Here is a 16,330-nt window from a genome sequence, read left to right as displayed (position 1 = left end):
CTCCCTATCTTTGCGTCTCCAGCCCTCAGCACAAAGCTTATCCAACACTGAGTGCCCACTCAAGGTTCGGTGATCCACTGTCACTGTGCCAAGCACTGAAGATACAAAACGAGCCACTCCAGGACCAACAAACGCGACCATCTTCCCCTGGGGCGGCTCACAGCCTGACGGAGATACCACGCGCACTCTCGGCCCGTACGTGGGAGCCACTTTGGGAGCCAGTTTCAGGAAGTGCGGCTGAGGGCTCAGTGGGGAGGGTGGGAAGGCAGGCGAGAAGCAGCCAGTGGGACATCCGGCCGCCCGGAATCAGAGTGTAGGTCAAGAGGGGGTGAAATGGGAGAAGGCTGGAAACTCTCAGCAGGGAGTGAAGGCCTTAAAAGCAAAGCCCAGGCCTTTGTATCTGGTCATGGAGGCCATTGGAGGCCCGGGAGCTTGAGTGACGCGATCAGATCTGAGCTGTAGGAAGAGGACTCTGGCCGCTGGATGGAGGATGGGCTGCGAGGGGGAGAGCCTTAGGACAGAGAGACCCTTCCCCAGCAGCTGCTACGATAGTCCAGGTGGGAGGGAGGTGGGGACCTGCCCCTGGGCAGGGGGGGCCATTATACTGAAAGGAGCCGTATCCAAGAAACGACAAAACCCGGCCCGAAGGGCTCTGATTTTCCTTCCCCATAGGAAGTTTGTATCCCCCTCATTAACAAGTTGGCGAAGGGCCTTTGCTCTCAGAGCGGCCTCCACGTCACTTGGTTATTTTCCTCGACACCCTCCGAGGTGCCTCGGCAAATAGAGCCGCTTAAGGATGTGAGACTATTCTAATTAGGATAAATATGCTGCGGGGGTCACGGTTCTCTCGGGCTGTCTTATTGTTTCTTTGGAATCAGTGCTTTTTCCTCTCCTCCGTCCCCTCCACTAGGGAAATCCAGGCCCAAAAAAAGTTAATCCATTGAGCCGAGTCAAGACAAACTCAGAGCGACGGACCACAGGTAATGAGCTCCCCGTGGCGGGAGGGTTTCCGGCAAGGACTTCAGTGGCCACTTGTGAGAGGCGTCGTTCTAGAGCCGTTGTCCTTGGAGGCCCCGCCCGCTGGGTACCACTGCCGTCATGCACAAAATTCGCGATTATAATTGTAACGGTGACCGCTCTGATCTCCCGAACCCTCTGAGGGTTTGGAGAACGGTCCTGACGCTTCCCACCTGAGTGAGCTGAGACAGCCGCCTGTGGCTCAGCCGTACCATGAAGGGGTCGGACGAGGACCCTGAAGGTCCCTTCTCTCCACCCGTCAGTGACTCCAAGGGTATCCGAGCACTTTACTTAAAACTCCGTCCCGGCCATTTGATGGAGAAGAAAACTGAGGCTCGGACCAGTGAAGGCACAGAATTAGTAAGAACTGAACGCGAGGGGCCGCGATTCCTCCCCCTGCCCTCTCACATCCAAGCCCGACTTCAGTCCCTTACAAAAGCTCCATCTTGGCTGCTATTGCTCCAATAGCCAGCAGGGGCCACTGAACGCTGCATTTGTAGGCGACCATCTGTCTTCACGAACGAGCCAGAAGAGGTTCCAGAGGCCTTCCTGGGGGCCCCGGGCTTTTCCCCAGTAAAGGCGGCTGGCTGCAAGGGAGGCCTTCCTCCTGGGCTGGGGCTGGGGCTGGGGGGGATATGCCATCGGACCAGGCCAGGGATTGGAGAAGGAGCCGGGGACCAAGCATGTGTCGGTCACCGGCCGATGCGGAGGAAGCTGGAGGCAGGAGAGCCAGCCGTGGCCATCAGGAGCTTCCCGTCTACCAGCCTCGTCCCAGGGGTGCCCCCCAAACCTTGTGGGCGGCTTTTAGGACACTTAGGACACGTTATACAACCACCCCAAGGACTGCGCACTTTGTAGGGAGGCTAAAAATGGGGGTGTCTGGAGAGGCTTGTGAAGCTTTTGTTTTGGGGACCTAAAACACTCTAAATCATATTTTAAAGTTATAGCCCTGCAAGTAAACATTCGGGATGAAATGTAGAATGTTAGAACTGGGAGGGGCCCAAGAACAGAGGTCAGAGCTGGGAGGGGGCTTAGAACAGAGGTCAGAGCTGGGAGGGGGCTTAGAACAGAGATCAGAGCTGGGAGGGAGCTTAGAACAGAGGTCAGAGCTGGGAGGGGGCTTAGAACAGAGGTCAGAGCTGGGAAGGGCTTTAGAAGGGGGAATGTCAGGGCTGGGAGGGACCACAGAACAGGGGATGGTTGAAACTGGAAAGTCTCTTTGAGATCATTTAATTCAAGCCCCTTAATTTATAAGTTTAGAAACTGAAAAGAGAATTCTCTCATGTCACATGGCTAACCAGTGGCAATTATTGGGTTCTTTCCATGGGTTCTTTCCAGCTTTAAGTGTTTAAGTGACAGACACACAGATACAGAGACAGAGAGAGACAGAGACAGAAGAGAGAGACAGAAAGGAAGGGAGGGAGAGACAGACAGACAGACAGAGATGGAGAGAAACACAGAGAGACAGACACACAGATACGGAGACATATAGAGAGAGACAGAGACAGAGACAGAAAGGAAGGGATGGAAAGACAGACAGACAGACAAACAGAGAGAAACACACAGAGACATACAGAGACAGAGACAGAGAAGAGAGAGATAGAAAGAAAGAAGGAAAAGAAAAAAAGAGGAAGACAGAGACAGAAACACCACCTGATTTTTTGGTGTGTCTTTAAATTCTTTATTTGATTTTGTGAAAAAGAACTTCCTCACCCTGTGCATCATCCCGAGTGAGTCCAGCTCCCGGCCCCTGGAGCCCAGGCCGCAGTTACGTAAGGAGCACAGGGACCAAGAGTGACGCCCTCTTGGGACAGAAATAGCCAGAACTCTCCAGGCACAGGGGACGTTCTGTCCTGCGAAAATGGTGTGTATGCGTGTGTGTGTGTGTGAGAGAGAGTGTGTGTGTGTGTGTGAGTGTGTGTGTGTGAATGTGTGTGTGTGTGTGTGTGTGTGTATGTGTGTGTGAGAGTGTGTGTGTGTGTGAGTGTGTGTGAGTGTGTGTGAGTGTGTGTGTGTGAGTGTGAGAGTGTGTGTGAGTGTGAGAGTGTGTGTGTGAGTGTGTGTGAGTGTGTGTGTGTGAGTGTGTGAGTGTGTGTGAGTGTGAGAGTGTGTGTGTGTGAGTGTGTGAGAGTGTGTGTGAGTGTGTGAGTGTGTGAGTGTGTGTGAGTGTGTGTGTGTGTGTGTGTGAGACCTCATGTAGTTAAAAAACAACTCGTTTTACTCAAGCCCCCCGCCCCCAATCTTTCCTACCCCCACCTCCCTTCCCAGCAGGGCCACAGTGTTTCAGTTTTGGGGGAGGACCAAGAATCGTAAAGTGAAACTATGAGAGAATGTTTTCCGAAGGTCCGAGCCAGGGGGAGGAGAGTGATGTGGACACGGGCACTCTGGGTAACCTTGACCCCCCCTGACGAAAGGCCTTGTTCCAGTCTGGAGTAGTTCCAGGAGTTCTTCCCTGAGGCTACAAGAGCCACCGCCCCGATACATCTATGGGCTGATGCGAATCACGTTCTTTCTCTGAGCCTCAGTTTCCTTGTTTATAAAAAGGGGGATTTAGACTAGGTGGTCTCTGCAGTCCCTTCCAGCTGTAGTCTAAGGCTCAGATCGCGTGGACCCTCTCCCAAACCTCTGTCGCCCGGTGAGTGGGCCAGACTCTGAGAAGAAGGTGGGACTGTCGGGAATGGCAATGGCCGCCTAAAACGGGGGCTTCCCTCGGGGTCCGATCGCTGCCCCTTGTCGTCGCAGGGCTGGGCCAGACGTGACAAGCGGTGGCTAATGTCGCTACGAACTGGTTCGTCTTCTCTTAGTCCCGAGAGCTCTGGAACTGTTTGATCCCCAAGAAGAGATGTGTTCAAGGCTTATAATCTGAAAGGAACTAATGAGGGTTTGCCCCGGGGTCCCTCGGAGCCCTTGTCTTTGCCATAATGTTAGCTAGTGTTCATGGGAGGCTTGAAGTTTTCCAAAGTGCTTTCGCATCTCATCTGTCCCTTATCATGGAGACACTAAATTTCACAGCTAGAAAGAACCCAATCTACCCATTCTGTAGATGAGGAAAATAAAGTCCAGGAACATTCAAGGACCAGAATGGAGCCATATACTTAGTAACCGATAGAGCTGAAATGTAAACCCAAGGCTTCTCCGGGCCAGGTCCTGTGCCCCCTCCACGAGGTCCTCGGCCGCGTGATCGGTCGTGCGGCTGAGCGCGTACAACTTCAGGCCGCACACGAGGGCCGTGGAGCTCCGTGGGAGGGGCAGAAGGGACACCTGTCCACAGCCGGTTTGTCCTTCGCCCGGTGTCATGTGACAGAGCTCTCTCTGGCTCCCGCCCATCTGGACCAGCGTTGGCCGCTGGTACTCGGCGAGGGAGCTATTTTTAGGGATCTATTCAAAGTCTAAACTTGTCTCTGTTTCAGTCGGTGCTCCAGGGAGAGAAAGCCCAACATGGCGACCAAATTCCAAGGAGATTCTGAGAGCGTTGGGAGACACAGTGGATAGAGTTAAACGGAGTTAGGAAGACCCGAGTTCAAATTCTGCTTCGAGCTTAATAGGGCAGCCCCTGGTCAAGTGACTCAACTTCTACCTCAGTTTCCTCATTTATAAAATGGGGGCAACAATAACACTCACTTTCCGGGATTTTAGTGAGGATCAAATGGAAAAAAATATTTGGAAAAGCTTTGCAAACTTAGGAGAGTGCTATTGAATTGCTAGTTATTAAAGAATAGCAATAAATAATAATAACTATTATTTTGTTCTCTGGGAGTGACGGACTCAGTTTTAACACTAGGAATTAGCCACGAATCGATGGGCAAATCTTCCTAAGTGCCTCTCAGTAGCCCCAGACCTTTCCTAAGAACCACCAGAAATAAATAAGAAAAATTGTGATTTTTTTCCTTCACGAACTTTTTAACCAACTTATTTTACAGCTTTTTGATGCCATTACTCTATCTCCCATCCATCTGTTTCTACATAGGTTGTCCTCTGTGGCTGCAGTGTCCTTTTCCTCACATCTTCCTCTTGGGATCTGTGTTTTCTTTCGAGACTCAGTTTCTATGCCGTCTTCCCTTACTCCCCTGCCTCCCCTCCCCCATGGGGCCCTACGTCTTTAAATCTCCCTGGACCTCCATCTTTATACGCATCCCTGGGAAGATCCTAGAGGACAGATAATTTAATTTTTTTCTTCTTTGTGACCCCAGAATGTTAGGTCCGTTACCTTGGACGTGGTAGATATGTAATAACTGGTTATTAAATTGAGTTAATATCGGCATTCATGAAACTTAGACACTTTTTAGGGGAGCAAAGATGGTCCATGATCCAGTTATTTTGAAATCCCCTCCCAATTATATCCCTCTGATTCATTTTGCTCCCACCCAGAGTTTCCCTTGCAAAAAACTCTCAGAATATAGCTCGTGGGGGGGGGGGAGGGCGCAGCTAGGTGATGCAGTGGATAGAACCCCAGCTCTGAAGTCAGCAGGACCTGAGTTCAAATCTGACCTCAGACACTTAACACTTCCTGGCTGTGTGATCCTGGGCAAGTCACTTAACCCCAATTGTCTCAGCAAAAAAAAAAAAAAAAAAAAAAAAAAAAAAAAAAAAAAAAAAAGAACAAGAAAAAGAAAAAAAAAAGAAAAGAAAGAACGTAGCTTGTGTATTAATCTCCACAGGGATGGCTAAAAGGTTCTCTAAATTCCATATAAGTATTCGTGGTAACAATGAATAGCAAGGACAGGAGAGCCTTTATTTCATCTTATGGAAAATACAAAAAAAATTAATAATGGATTCTTTAAAAAAAGAGAGAACTATCTGTGTGCAAAACTGTGGATCTCAATTTTGTACAGTCTGATTTTCTTCTTAAATATCCAATAGGTTAAGGGCAGCTAGGTGGTGCAGTGGATAGAACACCAGCCCTGAAGTCAGGAGGACCTGCGTTCAAATTGACCTCAGACACTTAATACTTCCTAGCTGTGTGACTCTGGGCAAGTCACTTAACCCCAATTGCCTTAGCAAATATATATATATATATATATATATATCCAATAAGTTCAATTCTTTTTTAAAAAAAAAGAATGGATTCTCGGTGGCCCCAAATGAATCAGTACAGATCTCTTCTCTCTCTGGTAAGTCCTCCTTTCTCCCTAGGACCCTAAATAAGATCTCAACCTCATAGCACCACTTTTAAGTCTTCCTTTGGAAGGAAAATTAACTGGAGATTACTAGAGCGACAACCATCTTCCAAACACATCAGCGCCTCCCAAATAACTCATGGTGTCGTGAAAGGAAAGTCCAGGTTTTTTGCCCCGACATATTGTGGCTCAGGTCCTTGCTGCTCCTCCAGCTCAGAGAACATGTGTGGGAGCTCCGCCCGACGCCTGAGTTTCACCTCTCCAGGAACTTGACACTCTATAGGACAGGAAATCCTGAATAAAACTGGAGGGGGAATTCTTCTCCCCATCCCCCACCTGGCCCCTCCATTCTTGCCAGGATTCCAGCTTTCAGGAATTCCTATTCCTATCACTTGACTCCCTGACTCTAATTTACCGTATATGATCTTGGACATCTCACGTCCCCGCTTTGCATCCGTTTCTGAAAGGATTGGACGAGATGACCTTTAAAATATCTTCTAGTTCTTAAATGATAAAAAATTATGATCAAATTCAAGCTAGATGGGAAGTTAGAATCACAGAAAGCTAGGAAAGGGCCTTAGAACAGGGGATGTCACAGTTGGAGGGGCCTTAGAATAGGGAATGTCAGAGATGGGAAAGGCCTTAGAATAGGGAATGTCAGAGCTGAAAGGGGACTTAGAATAAGGAATGTCAGAACTGAGAAGGTTTTAGGACAGGGAATATCAGGAGTGGGAGGGGGCTTAGAATAGGGAATATCAGAACTAGGAAAGACCTTAGAACAAGGGATATCAGAGCTAGGAAGGGCCTTAAGACTGGGAACATTAGAGTTGGGAAGGGTCTTAGAACATGGAATGTCAGAATTGGAGGGGCCTTAGAACAGGGGATATCACAGTTGGAGGAGCCTTAGAACAGGGGATGTCAGAGCTGGGAAAATCCTTAGAACAGGGAATGTCAGAGCTGGGAAAGGCCTTAGAATAGGGAATGTCAGAGCTGGGAAAGGCCTTAGAATAGGGAATGTCAGAGCTGGGAAAGTCCTTAGAACAGGAAATGTCAGAGCTGGGAGAGGCCTTAGAACAGGGAATGTCAGAGATGGGAAAGGCTTTAGAACAGGGAATATCAGAGCTGAAAAGGGACTTAGAATAAGGAACGTCAGAACTGAGAAGGTTTTAGGACAGGGAATATCAGGAGTGGGAGGAGACTTAGAATAGGGAATATCAGAACTAAGAAAGACCTTAGAACAGGGGATATCAGAGCTAGGAAGGTCTTAGAACTGGGAATATTAGAGTTGGGAAGGGTCTTAGAACAGGGAATGTTAGAGCTGGAAGAGGATGTAGAACAGAGAATCTCAGAACTGGGAGGAACTTTAGAACATAGAATGCTATACTTAGGAGGGATCTTAGAAAAAAAATGTCAGAGTCCAGATGGAACTGGACATAGGATATTGCCATGTGAAAGAATCTTGGGGCATAGATTCTGGGGAAACTTTCGTAGTAAATATTTTACCTTGGACGTAGTAGATACTTAATAACTGGTTATTACATTGAGTTAATACTGGCATTCATGAAACTTATGCACTTTTTAGGGGAGCCAAGATGGTCTATGATCAGTACCCCAAGTTATTGGATGCCGTGAGCAGATTCAATCTGATCCTTTTGGATGCGGTGGCCCTTTGCGGTCGGATGCCCCGCGCTCAGATCCCTTCTCTGATGCCGACTTTCCACGTGGATCCCCGGGCCTGACGGGAAGGCCTCGGAGCTCCCTCCCAGCCCCAGCTTGAGGGTTCTATGAAGGGACTTGTCGTAGGGCACATGTACACCGAGTTCTGGGACCAGAACTCATGCCCCGATTCTCATTCTTCATCTTTCCGGTGCGTCCTCCAGGCGACCATATTCCCCATGGATTTATAGTAGGGTTTCTGTAGGTTGGGCCATGGGTTGGAATTGAAGGAGGGAGTACAGAAATGGAGGGTATCCTTTGGAGGGAGGGAGGGAGGGAACAGTTCAGGGCAGGGAGGGGACAAGGGAAACGGCCACAAATCTCCCCGAGGAGACTCCAGGCCTTGAGTCAGGGCAACTCCAGTTAAACCCTAGAAGGAGCCGGCCTTATTTATATAAAGCCTGAAAGGGCAGGTTCTTTATAAATGGTCATCTCCAAGTCCGGGGGAGTTATACTTCATTTCAAGCATGCTCATTAAATAACAACTGAATCACTTAGCAGTTTGAACTCTGTTGCTCTGTTAAATATCTTTAGGGATTTTAAAAATATATTTATAACAAAGAGGTCTTTGTTCCTGGCCTCTGCTGGGACTATGCTGGGGATATTAGCTAGAAACCCGATAGCCAGACATTGCTACAAATCCAGGAGCCAGTACATTGTGAATTGTCTGCAACTGGGATTAAATCAAGTCTTTTGTACCAGGCTGATCGGGCCTGTGGTCTTGAAAAAGCAACAATTGCATCAGAAAAGAAGGCTCTTAACCCCTGAAGGGGAAGATGGAGGCCTGGACCCCGGAGCTGTAGCCCAACCAAAGGAGCGAAGTTTATCGGGGGGTTCTGTGAGAGGATGGGACAAATGGAACTCCGGAACCTCCCTGGGAGAACGTCACTCTCAGATCTCTCCGCAGGAGTCAATAATCAAGAGAGGAATCTTAGAACACTGACCAAATAAGGCCAGAGCTGAGAGAGTCCTTAGAACACAGATGGGAGAATGTCAGAGTCGGAAGGGACTTTAAACAGAGAAAGTAGGAGCTGAGAAGGGCCATAGAACATAGGATGTCTGAGCTGGGAAGCCCTTGGAACACAGGATGTCAGAGGTGGGAAGGGCCTTAGAACTGGGAATGTCAGAGATGAGAACGCCTTAGAACAGGGAATGCCACAGATGGAAAAAGCTTTAGAACAAGGAGGGAATGTCAAAACTGGGAAGGCCTTAGAACGGGGAATGTCAATGCTAGGAGAGACAGAGAGAGAGAACTGGGAATGTCAGAGATGGGAAGGGCTTTAGCATGTGGAACAAAGATTGTGAGAGCAGGAAAGGACTTTAGAACATGGAATAGTAGGGCTAAATGGGTCCTTAGGTTATGGAACACAGCACAGTTGTGATAAAATTAACCTTTATACATAGAGGTAGAACAGCAGTTCAGAGACAGGGAGTATAGAACGTCAGTGCTTGACAGGAAATTTAAAACTCATCTCTCCCAAACGTCCAACCAAGTTCCAGAGGAACTGGATCCCTTGTCGAGGGCCGTGCAGCCTAATCAGTGGCTCGGCCATGAGTAGAACCCAGCACTCCCGCGTTCTGCTCTGTTCTGGTCCCACGTTTCTGAATCATCCATAACACCGTCCGATCTCACCCTTTCCTCCCCGTGGCCCTCTCCCCTCTCCGGATTCGGCGGGCACAGAGGCGTCAAGGCCCTTGTCTTGGCGATGGAGTGTCTGGGGAGCTCCTTGTCAGATGGATCTCTTCCGTATTTTTATCTCTGACACTCTATTTAAATGGTAAGCAGTGGGGGCGGGGTGGGGGGCGAGGATGAGAAGATGGGCCAGTGGTGTCCGCCGCGCTGAACGTTCCCCAACGTGCGCGTGCCCAGGGAACGGGCGCTTTCACATCGCGTCTGAAAAAGCCACGGAGGTGTCGTCTTTGGGATGGAATCTGGAACAGAGGCCGTGACCCTTTCTACCTCTCAGAAATCCCAGGGCCCTTGGCAGGAGAGCCGGAGCGTTCGCCCAGAGTTCTGGACGTGTTCCAAGGCGAGAATTCTATGCTGCGAAACGTCAAATGCCCCCGAGTGGCTGTGGTTGGAAATGTGAAGTCTTTCATTTCTCCCCAAAAGTATTCTGTCTCAGTGCAGCTCGGTGCAGTGGGGAGAATAGCCAATGAGGCTGCTGCGTTTTGTCCTGTTCTGGTACCAACTCGGGGGCTACCTTGGACAAGGCCCCTCCGCCATGGGGCTAGAAGGAGAGCCAGGAAGGGGACAAAGAGCCGTATTCCCTTCTCCATCAGGACCGGCCGGTGGCTACGGAAAGGGTTGCCGGGGTCATCCCGAGAAAACCGGGTCTCAGCGAGTTCAAGTAGAGGAGAGGAGGGAGAAAGGAAATGGTTTAAGATGAAATCTAGTTACTTAGCTAGGGTACAGGTCCTCTGGGTACCGGAGATGTAAACACAAAGAGCGAAGGCACATTTTAATGGGAGAAATAAATTAGAAATAGATACAGAATAAACAGACAATCAACCAATCTGCCGTTACATATTTGTAGTTAAATATAAGATAGGGACTAGTCACTGAGCCCGTTATTGGTTTAATTTAGTAATTTATATTAATTATTTTATTTTATTTATTATTTGTTTATTGTCTAGAAGAGGAGAACCCTCAGTAATAATGGGGATTAAGAAAGCCTTCCCCTAAGTGTCTCATTGTATTATTAATTTTAATGAATTGGTGATTAATATATCATATTTAGAAATCAATAAAAGTTTCAGAGACCACTGATAGTGGTCCTTACCAGTTCCTTAAGTATCCCGGAATGGAGTGGTCCTGGTGACTAGAATCCATCAAAATGAATCTCTTCTTACCTTGGGTACCAGCTCCCTCCTCTTTCCAGGTCAAAGTTCATCTTCCTTGTTGGAAAAAATAGAAAGAAAAAAGAATCTACACTATTCTGCCTTTTCTCTACTGGGCAGTGGTCCTACTCCTGCTTTGATTCTCCGAATTTCTGCCACGGTCCAAAAACCCGCCCCACATCCCCAGGCCCACATCTTTTTGTTATTGTTCGATTTAGGGATTCGTTGGTCTACGATATAACCTGGCTCTTGGCGTTTTAAGTTCTAAGCTCTCTCCCATGCTTATAGTCTATGTTTTAGGACCGAAGTCTGTTCCCCTCCATATTCTATGTTCTGAGTCCTCTTCCAATTTTGGCATTAGATTTTCTAAGGATCCTCCCGTTGGGTGGTGGGGAAGATCACACAAGGTCACGACTAGACTTGTGGGCTAACCTCGGACAAGTCTCTGTGGGGGAAAGGACTTGGAGTTGAGTAGGGAGCTGAATTCAAATCTTGACATTTGCTAATTGTATAATCCGTTGCAAGTCTTAACGTGAGACTCACTTTATCTCCACCTGTGACCGGGAATAATCACGCCTTATGGGCGTCCTTGTGAGAGTCAAAGGAGATCAGATATGGAAGTCTTCTTGCCATCCCTCAGACAGAGCAATGACTCGGGGGTCCTCAGACTTTTTAAATAGGGGGCCAGCTCACCGTCCCTCAGACTGTTGGAGGGTCGGACTAGAGTAAAAACAAAACCTTTGTTTTGTGGGCCTTTAAATAAAGAAACTTCCTAGCCCTGGGGGAGGGGGATAAATGTCCTCAGCTGCCGCATCTGGCCCGCGGGCCGTAGTTTGAGGACCCCTGGTAGCTGTTCTGGAGCTTTGTTCCTGTGTACAAGCCTGGCTTTTGAGCTCCCCCCACCCCCAGCTGAAATTCTCTGCCGCTTCATCTCTGCCTCTTGGAGGAGGAGAAGCTGTTGTAGTAGCAACAAAGAAATACATTCCATTTTTATAAAAATAAATATAAATAATAAATAACATGCCGAATGATTGGGTATAATATAAACTAGAATGACTGAGATTTAATAATTAAATTTAATAATTAAATTAAAATAATAAATTAAATAAATAAATTAAATTTAATAATTAAATAAATAGATTTAAATCCCCAAATGCTTGTTTTTTCCTTCAGGGCTCAGCCCCAGCACCATCTCCTAGAGGAGGCTCTCTCTTGTCCTCTCACTTGGGAGAACACGTCTCCCCAAAGTCCCTTGGAGGTTCGCCCTCTGTCTCCCCCTCTCTCTGTCTCTCCCCATCTCTTTCTCTGCATATTTGTTGTGATGTATAGAGGGTATAGGGCTGTGCTGTGCATTTACTCTGTTTATCTATTTATACATACAGAGAGAGAGAGTCAGAGACAGAGAAAGAGAGAGACTGAGAAATAGAGAGACAGAGACAGAGACAGAGAGATAGACAGAAAGGGAGAGACACAGAGAGAAACAGAGAGACAGAGACAGAGACAGAGAGAGACAGAGAGAGACACAGAGAGACTGAGAGAGACACAGAGAGAGAGAGACAGAGAGATACAGAGAGACAGAGACAGAGACACACACACAGAGACAGAGAGAGAGAGAGACGGACAGACACAGAGAGACAGACAGAGAGACAGAGACAGAGACACACACACAGAGACAGAGAGAGAGAGAGATGGACAGACACAGAGAGACAGAGACAGAGAGACAGAGAGAGACACACACACAGAGACACAGATTGAGACACACACACACACACAGACAGAGAGAGAAGGAAGGGGAGAAAGGGAGAGACAGAGACAGACACAGTGAGACAGAGACAAAGGAGGGAAACAGGCAGACTGACACAGAGAGAGAGAGAGAGAGAGAGAGAGAGAGAGAGAGAGAGAGAGAGAGAGAAAAGAGGGAGGAAGGGAGGGAAGGAAGGAAGGAGGGGGAGCAGGAGGGGAGAGATGGGGATCATTGCCCTATCCTCCCTCGCTAATAGAATATGATCCCTGAGGGCAGGGACTCTTGCTTCTCTCCTTCACTGTCAGTGTCTAGCCCTGTGTCTGGCGCTAGGAGGCGCTGAAGAGCTTACAATAGAATGTCTAGTGCCACAGGGAAGGGACCCACTAAACCTATTGGGGTCCAGCCCGGAGGAATCAGAGGGGGCTTCCTGGAGGAGGTCACGTTGCGGTAGGGCCTTGAAGAAAGACAGTGTAAGTTCATGGAGCACAATTCTGGAAGTCCAGAAGCCTGGGTCCCGACCAGGGGAGGTGGGAGCGGTACCACTTGGCGGGAAGGGGGGGGGCTGTTACTGCCTTTTTCTGGGGTCTCGCTCCCCTTGTCTGTAAATGAAGGTATGGAACACAATGACTTTTAAGTCCCCGAGTATCTTGGACATAATGAGAGTGCTGTGGATTCCGAGGACTCCGGCCGGTGTCCCGGGCCTGAGAGCAGCCAGGGAAAAGCAGGGAGGCGGGAGATGACTGACAAATGGCCGACGAATCGGCTCGATAAGAATCGAGCAGTTTTATTCCAAATGAAAGGCAAGTGGGAGTCACCGAAGCTTCTTGAGCAGGGGTAAAACAGTGAGATGCGAACTTCAGGAAATTCAGCCTAGTGACCGTTTGGAGGTGGGGTTGGAGAAGGGAGACAGAACCGACTAACTGGGGGGCTACTAGAACAGTCGGGTCAGTGATGACAGTGATGAGATATGGCGACCAGGCTACGTGGGAGATCCGGGACGGAGCCCATCAGAGAGCCGAGGAGTCCGTGGCCGCTGACTTAGGCAGCTGAGAGGCTCAGGGCGACTTGCACTGGGAATCAGGAAAGCGAGTTCAAATCTAACCCCAGACATTTACTTAGCTGCGTTACCCTGGACTAGTCACCCGCTATCAGCCTCAGTTTCTTCAACTGAAAAATGGGAATAATAATACCGCCTGACTTACATGGCTATGGTGGGGATCAAGAGACACCCTGCTGAAGTGCCCTGTGGATGTTAGGGATGTGACCTGGAGAGCGATGAGGTCCGGTCTCTCTGGACTGTCTCCCCAGCTGGGGGCCCTGCCTCCTTGCCTCCCCCCCCCAGCCTCCTTCAGGGACCCTTCTCTCTGGCTTCCTAGGGGCCCTAGGGAGGGAGCACTGGGAGACCCAAGTTCAAATGTGACTTAAATGTGTGACCTTGGACCAGTGATCTCACGTCTGTCTGCGCACCTCAGTTTCCATATCTATAAAATGGGGCCCAGAACAGCACCTACCTCCCAGGACTGTGGTGAAGATCATGGGTACTATTTGTAGAATCAACCTGGCACAGGGGGAATAAATATGATTTTCTCTCTCTTGAAGGAAGAGTCCGGCGCTGGGTTCTGGCTTTCTGGTGGCAAAGACTTGTGAACACGCCCTTGGAGATTTGCCCGCTGCGCGGAATCGGGGCCAAATGTTTCCGGCGTCCACGAGAGCTGCCCAGTGCAGAGGCGCTCGTGAGAGCCAGAGGGGGAGGGGCAGGACTGGGGGGCTGGCACCTGGATTCCGCAGCTGACCTCTCAGTGCCTTGGGCAGCTTCTTGGTGCTCAGTGTGGGGATTCTGGGGGGCAGGGGCTCTGGGGGGCAGGGGCTCTGGGGGGCAGGAACTCTGGGGGGCAGGGGCTCTGGGGGGCAGGAGGTTCTGGGGGGCAGGAGGTTCTGGGGGGCAGGGGCTCTGGGGGGCAGGGGCTCTGGGGGGCAGGAGGTTCTGGGGGGCAGGGACTCTGGGGGGCAGGAACTCTGGGGGCAGGGGCTCTGGGAAAATGTGGTCTGAATAATGATCAGCCCTTAGGAGTCTTAGCAATGTGCCTGGGGTCAGTGCATTGTGAAATGCCTTGTCCAAGGCCACAGCAAAGGCGGGTCTAGACGAAACTCGAATGGAGGAGGTCCTCCCATCCTTCTGTGCTGCAGCCTCTTGTGAAGTTACAATGAATGAACCCGTCACTCTACTACTACTCAGTTTGCTGTATATATGAACATAATTCCTTCCTTCCTTCCTTTCTTTTTGTTTGTTTCCTTCCTCCCTCCCTCCCTCTCTCTCTTTCCCCCTCTCCCTCTCTTTTTCTTGCTTCCTTTCTCTCTCTCTCTCTCTTTTTTCTTTCACTCTCTCTTTCTTTCTCTTTCTCTCTTTCCTTCTTTTTCTCTTTCTTCTTTCTCTTTCTCTCTATCTCTCCCCCTCCCTCTCTTTTTCTTGCTTCCTTTCTCTCTTTCTCTTCTTTCTTTCTTTCTTTCTTTCTTTCTTTCTTCTCTTTCTTCTTTCTTTCTTTCTTTCTTTCTTTCTTTCTTTCTTTCTCTCTCTCTCTCTCTTCTTTCTTTCTTTCTCTCTTTCTTTCTCTCTCTTTCTTCTTTCTTTTTTCTTACTCTCTTTTTTCTTTCTCTCTTTTCTTTTTTCTTTCTCTCTTTCTTCTCTCTCTCTCTCTCTTCTCTCTCTCTCTCTCTCTCTCTCTCTCTCTCTCTCTCTCTCTCTCTCTCTCTCTCTCTCTCTCTCTCTCATTCCAGGCTACAAGAGCAGAACCTACTCATGACCTGCTATTTTTCTTTTGGGCAGACACTTAAGCTTGTTTCATTCTCCTCCCACCCCTCAGCCCATGCTAATTTCCTCTCCTTAGGCCCCCTGGTGGCCACCTCCTCTGTCCCCTTCCCCACTTCAGGGAGCTCACCGCATTGACTCGGAACTTCGTGGGGACACCGATTGATGCCAGCCACTGAAGCTCAGAATGCCCAAGCATCTAGAAAGCCCAGTATGGGGTTCAGGAATCAGGTCCCAGAATCAGGAAGACCTGAATTCAAATCCAGCCTCAGACACTTAAGCAGCTGTGTGACCCTGGGCGAGCCACTCTGTCTGTCTCAATTTCCTTTACAAATGGGGATGCCGATCACACCTTCTCAGGGTAATATTTACGAAGCTCCGCCCTCAGCAGGCCCTTGATAAATGCTGATTTCCTCCCTTCCCTCTGAGCCCATGAGATTGTTCAGCAGGTATTACTAGGACGCACCACTGCCCTGGGCCTAAAAGCATGACCCAAAAGGTCAAGACCCCCTTCCTTAGATATATCGCTCTGAGGTGGAGGTCACAGCTAGGGACCACGCCCCATGATCGTCCAGTTGGACGAGACTTCTGAGACCATCTAATTCCTTCCTCCCTTTTTACAGGATGGGGAGACTGAGGTCATTTCCCCCAAGTCACTGGGTGCTTAGCAGTGGATCCAAGTCCTTGGCTTCCAGACCCCCATTTTACAGAACAGAAAGCTGAGAGCAACTAGACCGGGGACTTGCCTGAGATCCCACAGTGAGGGCGACAAAGAACCCGAACTCAGTTCCCTGGAAGTCCTGGCCTCCATCTCCCCTATCCCTGGGACCAGGGCCCACCCCAGCCACTGCCGCCCTCGCCGAGACAGCCGCCGGAAGCCAGGTACATGGAACCGGGCCCTTCTGCCTGCTCGTGGTCGTTAGCAGCCGGCTCTGGGCTCGGTGACACGGGCTGTTAGGCCCATCGTGCAGAGAGAGGTCTTGACAAACGTCCCGGCAGGATTTCATCTTGACAGTCTAGAGAGGGTGCGGGAGCGGGGGGGAGGGAGGATGTTGCAGCGGAAGGTGTGATGAAAAGAGCTTTTGCTAA

At 49.4% G+C, this 16,330-nt stretch overlaps 1 protein-coding gene and 1 long non-coding RNA gene across 2 annotated transcripts; both read right to left on the bottom strand.

Annotated features, from left to right (window-relative positions):
- Positions 1–5,728: 5,728 nt before the first annotated feature.
- LOC127545629 (uncharacterized) lies at positions 5,729–12,318 on the bottom strand. The gene is made up of 2 exons (XR_007949698.1): positions 7,366–12,318; positions 5,729–6,906 (listed from the first exon to the last, which is right to left on the bottom strand). It is a non-coding gene; the product is annotated as an uncharacterized LOC127545629 (long non-coding RNA).
- Positions 12,319–13,185: 867 nt separating this feature from the next.
- LOC127548671 (YLP motif-containing protein 1-like) lies at positions 13,186–14,607 on the bottom strand. The gene is made up of 3 exons (XM_051976180.1): positions 14,546–14,607; positions 13,947–14,353; positions 13,186–13,505 (listed from the first exon to the last, which is right to left on the bottom strand). The coding sequence occupies exons 1-3, from the start codon at positions 14,605–14,607 to the stop codon at positions 13,474–13,476; spliced, it is 501 nt and encodes a 166-aa protein (XP_051832140.1). The 3' UTR covers positions 13,186–13,473.
- Between the last annotated feature and the right edge of the window lie 1,723 nt (positions 14,608–16,330).

This window comes from Antechinus flavipes, chromosome 1, assembly GCF_016432865.1.
Source record: "Antechinus flavipes isolate AdamAnt ecotype Samford, QLD, Australia chromosome 1, AdamAnt_v2, whole genome shotgun sequence".
Lineage (NCBI taxonomy): Eukaryota > Metazoa > Chordata > Mammalia > Dasyuromorphia > Dasyuridae > Antechinus > Antechinus flavipes.
This window is presented reverse-complemented; position numbering and strand designations above follow the sequence as displayed.

Bases quoted from the DNA above. Each gene is read 5' to 3' on its own strand.
- LOC127548671 (XM_051976180.1), bottom strand. From the start codon at position 14,607: ATGGGAGGACCTCCTCCATTCGAGTTTCGTCTAGACCCGCCTTTGCTG. The intron at 14,354-14,545 runs GCATTTCACAAT...CCTGCCCCCCAG, and splicing joins TTGCTGTGGCCTTGGACAAG to AACCTCCTGCCCCCCAGAGC. The intron at 13,506-13,946 runs GTAGGTGCTGTT...CCTGATTCCCAG, and splicing joins CTTCACCACAGTCCTGGGAG to TGCAAGTCGCCCTGAGCCTC.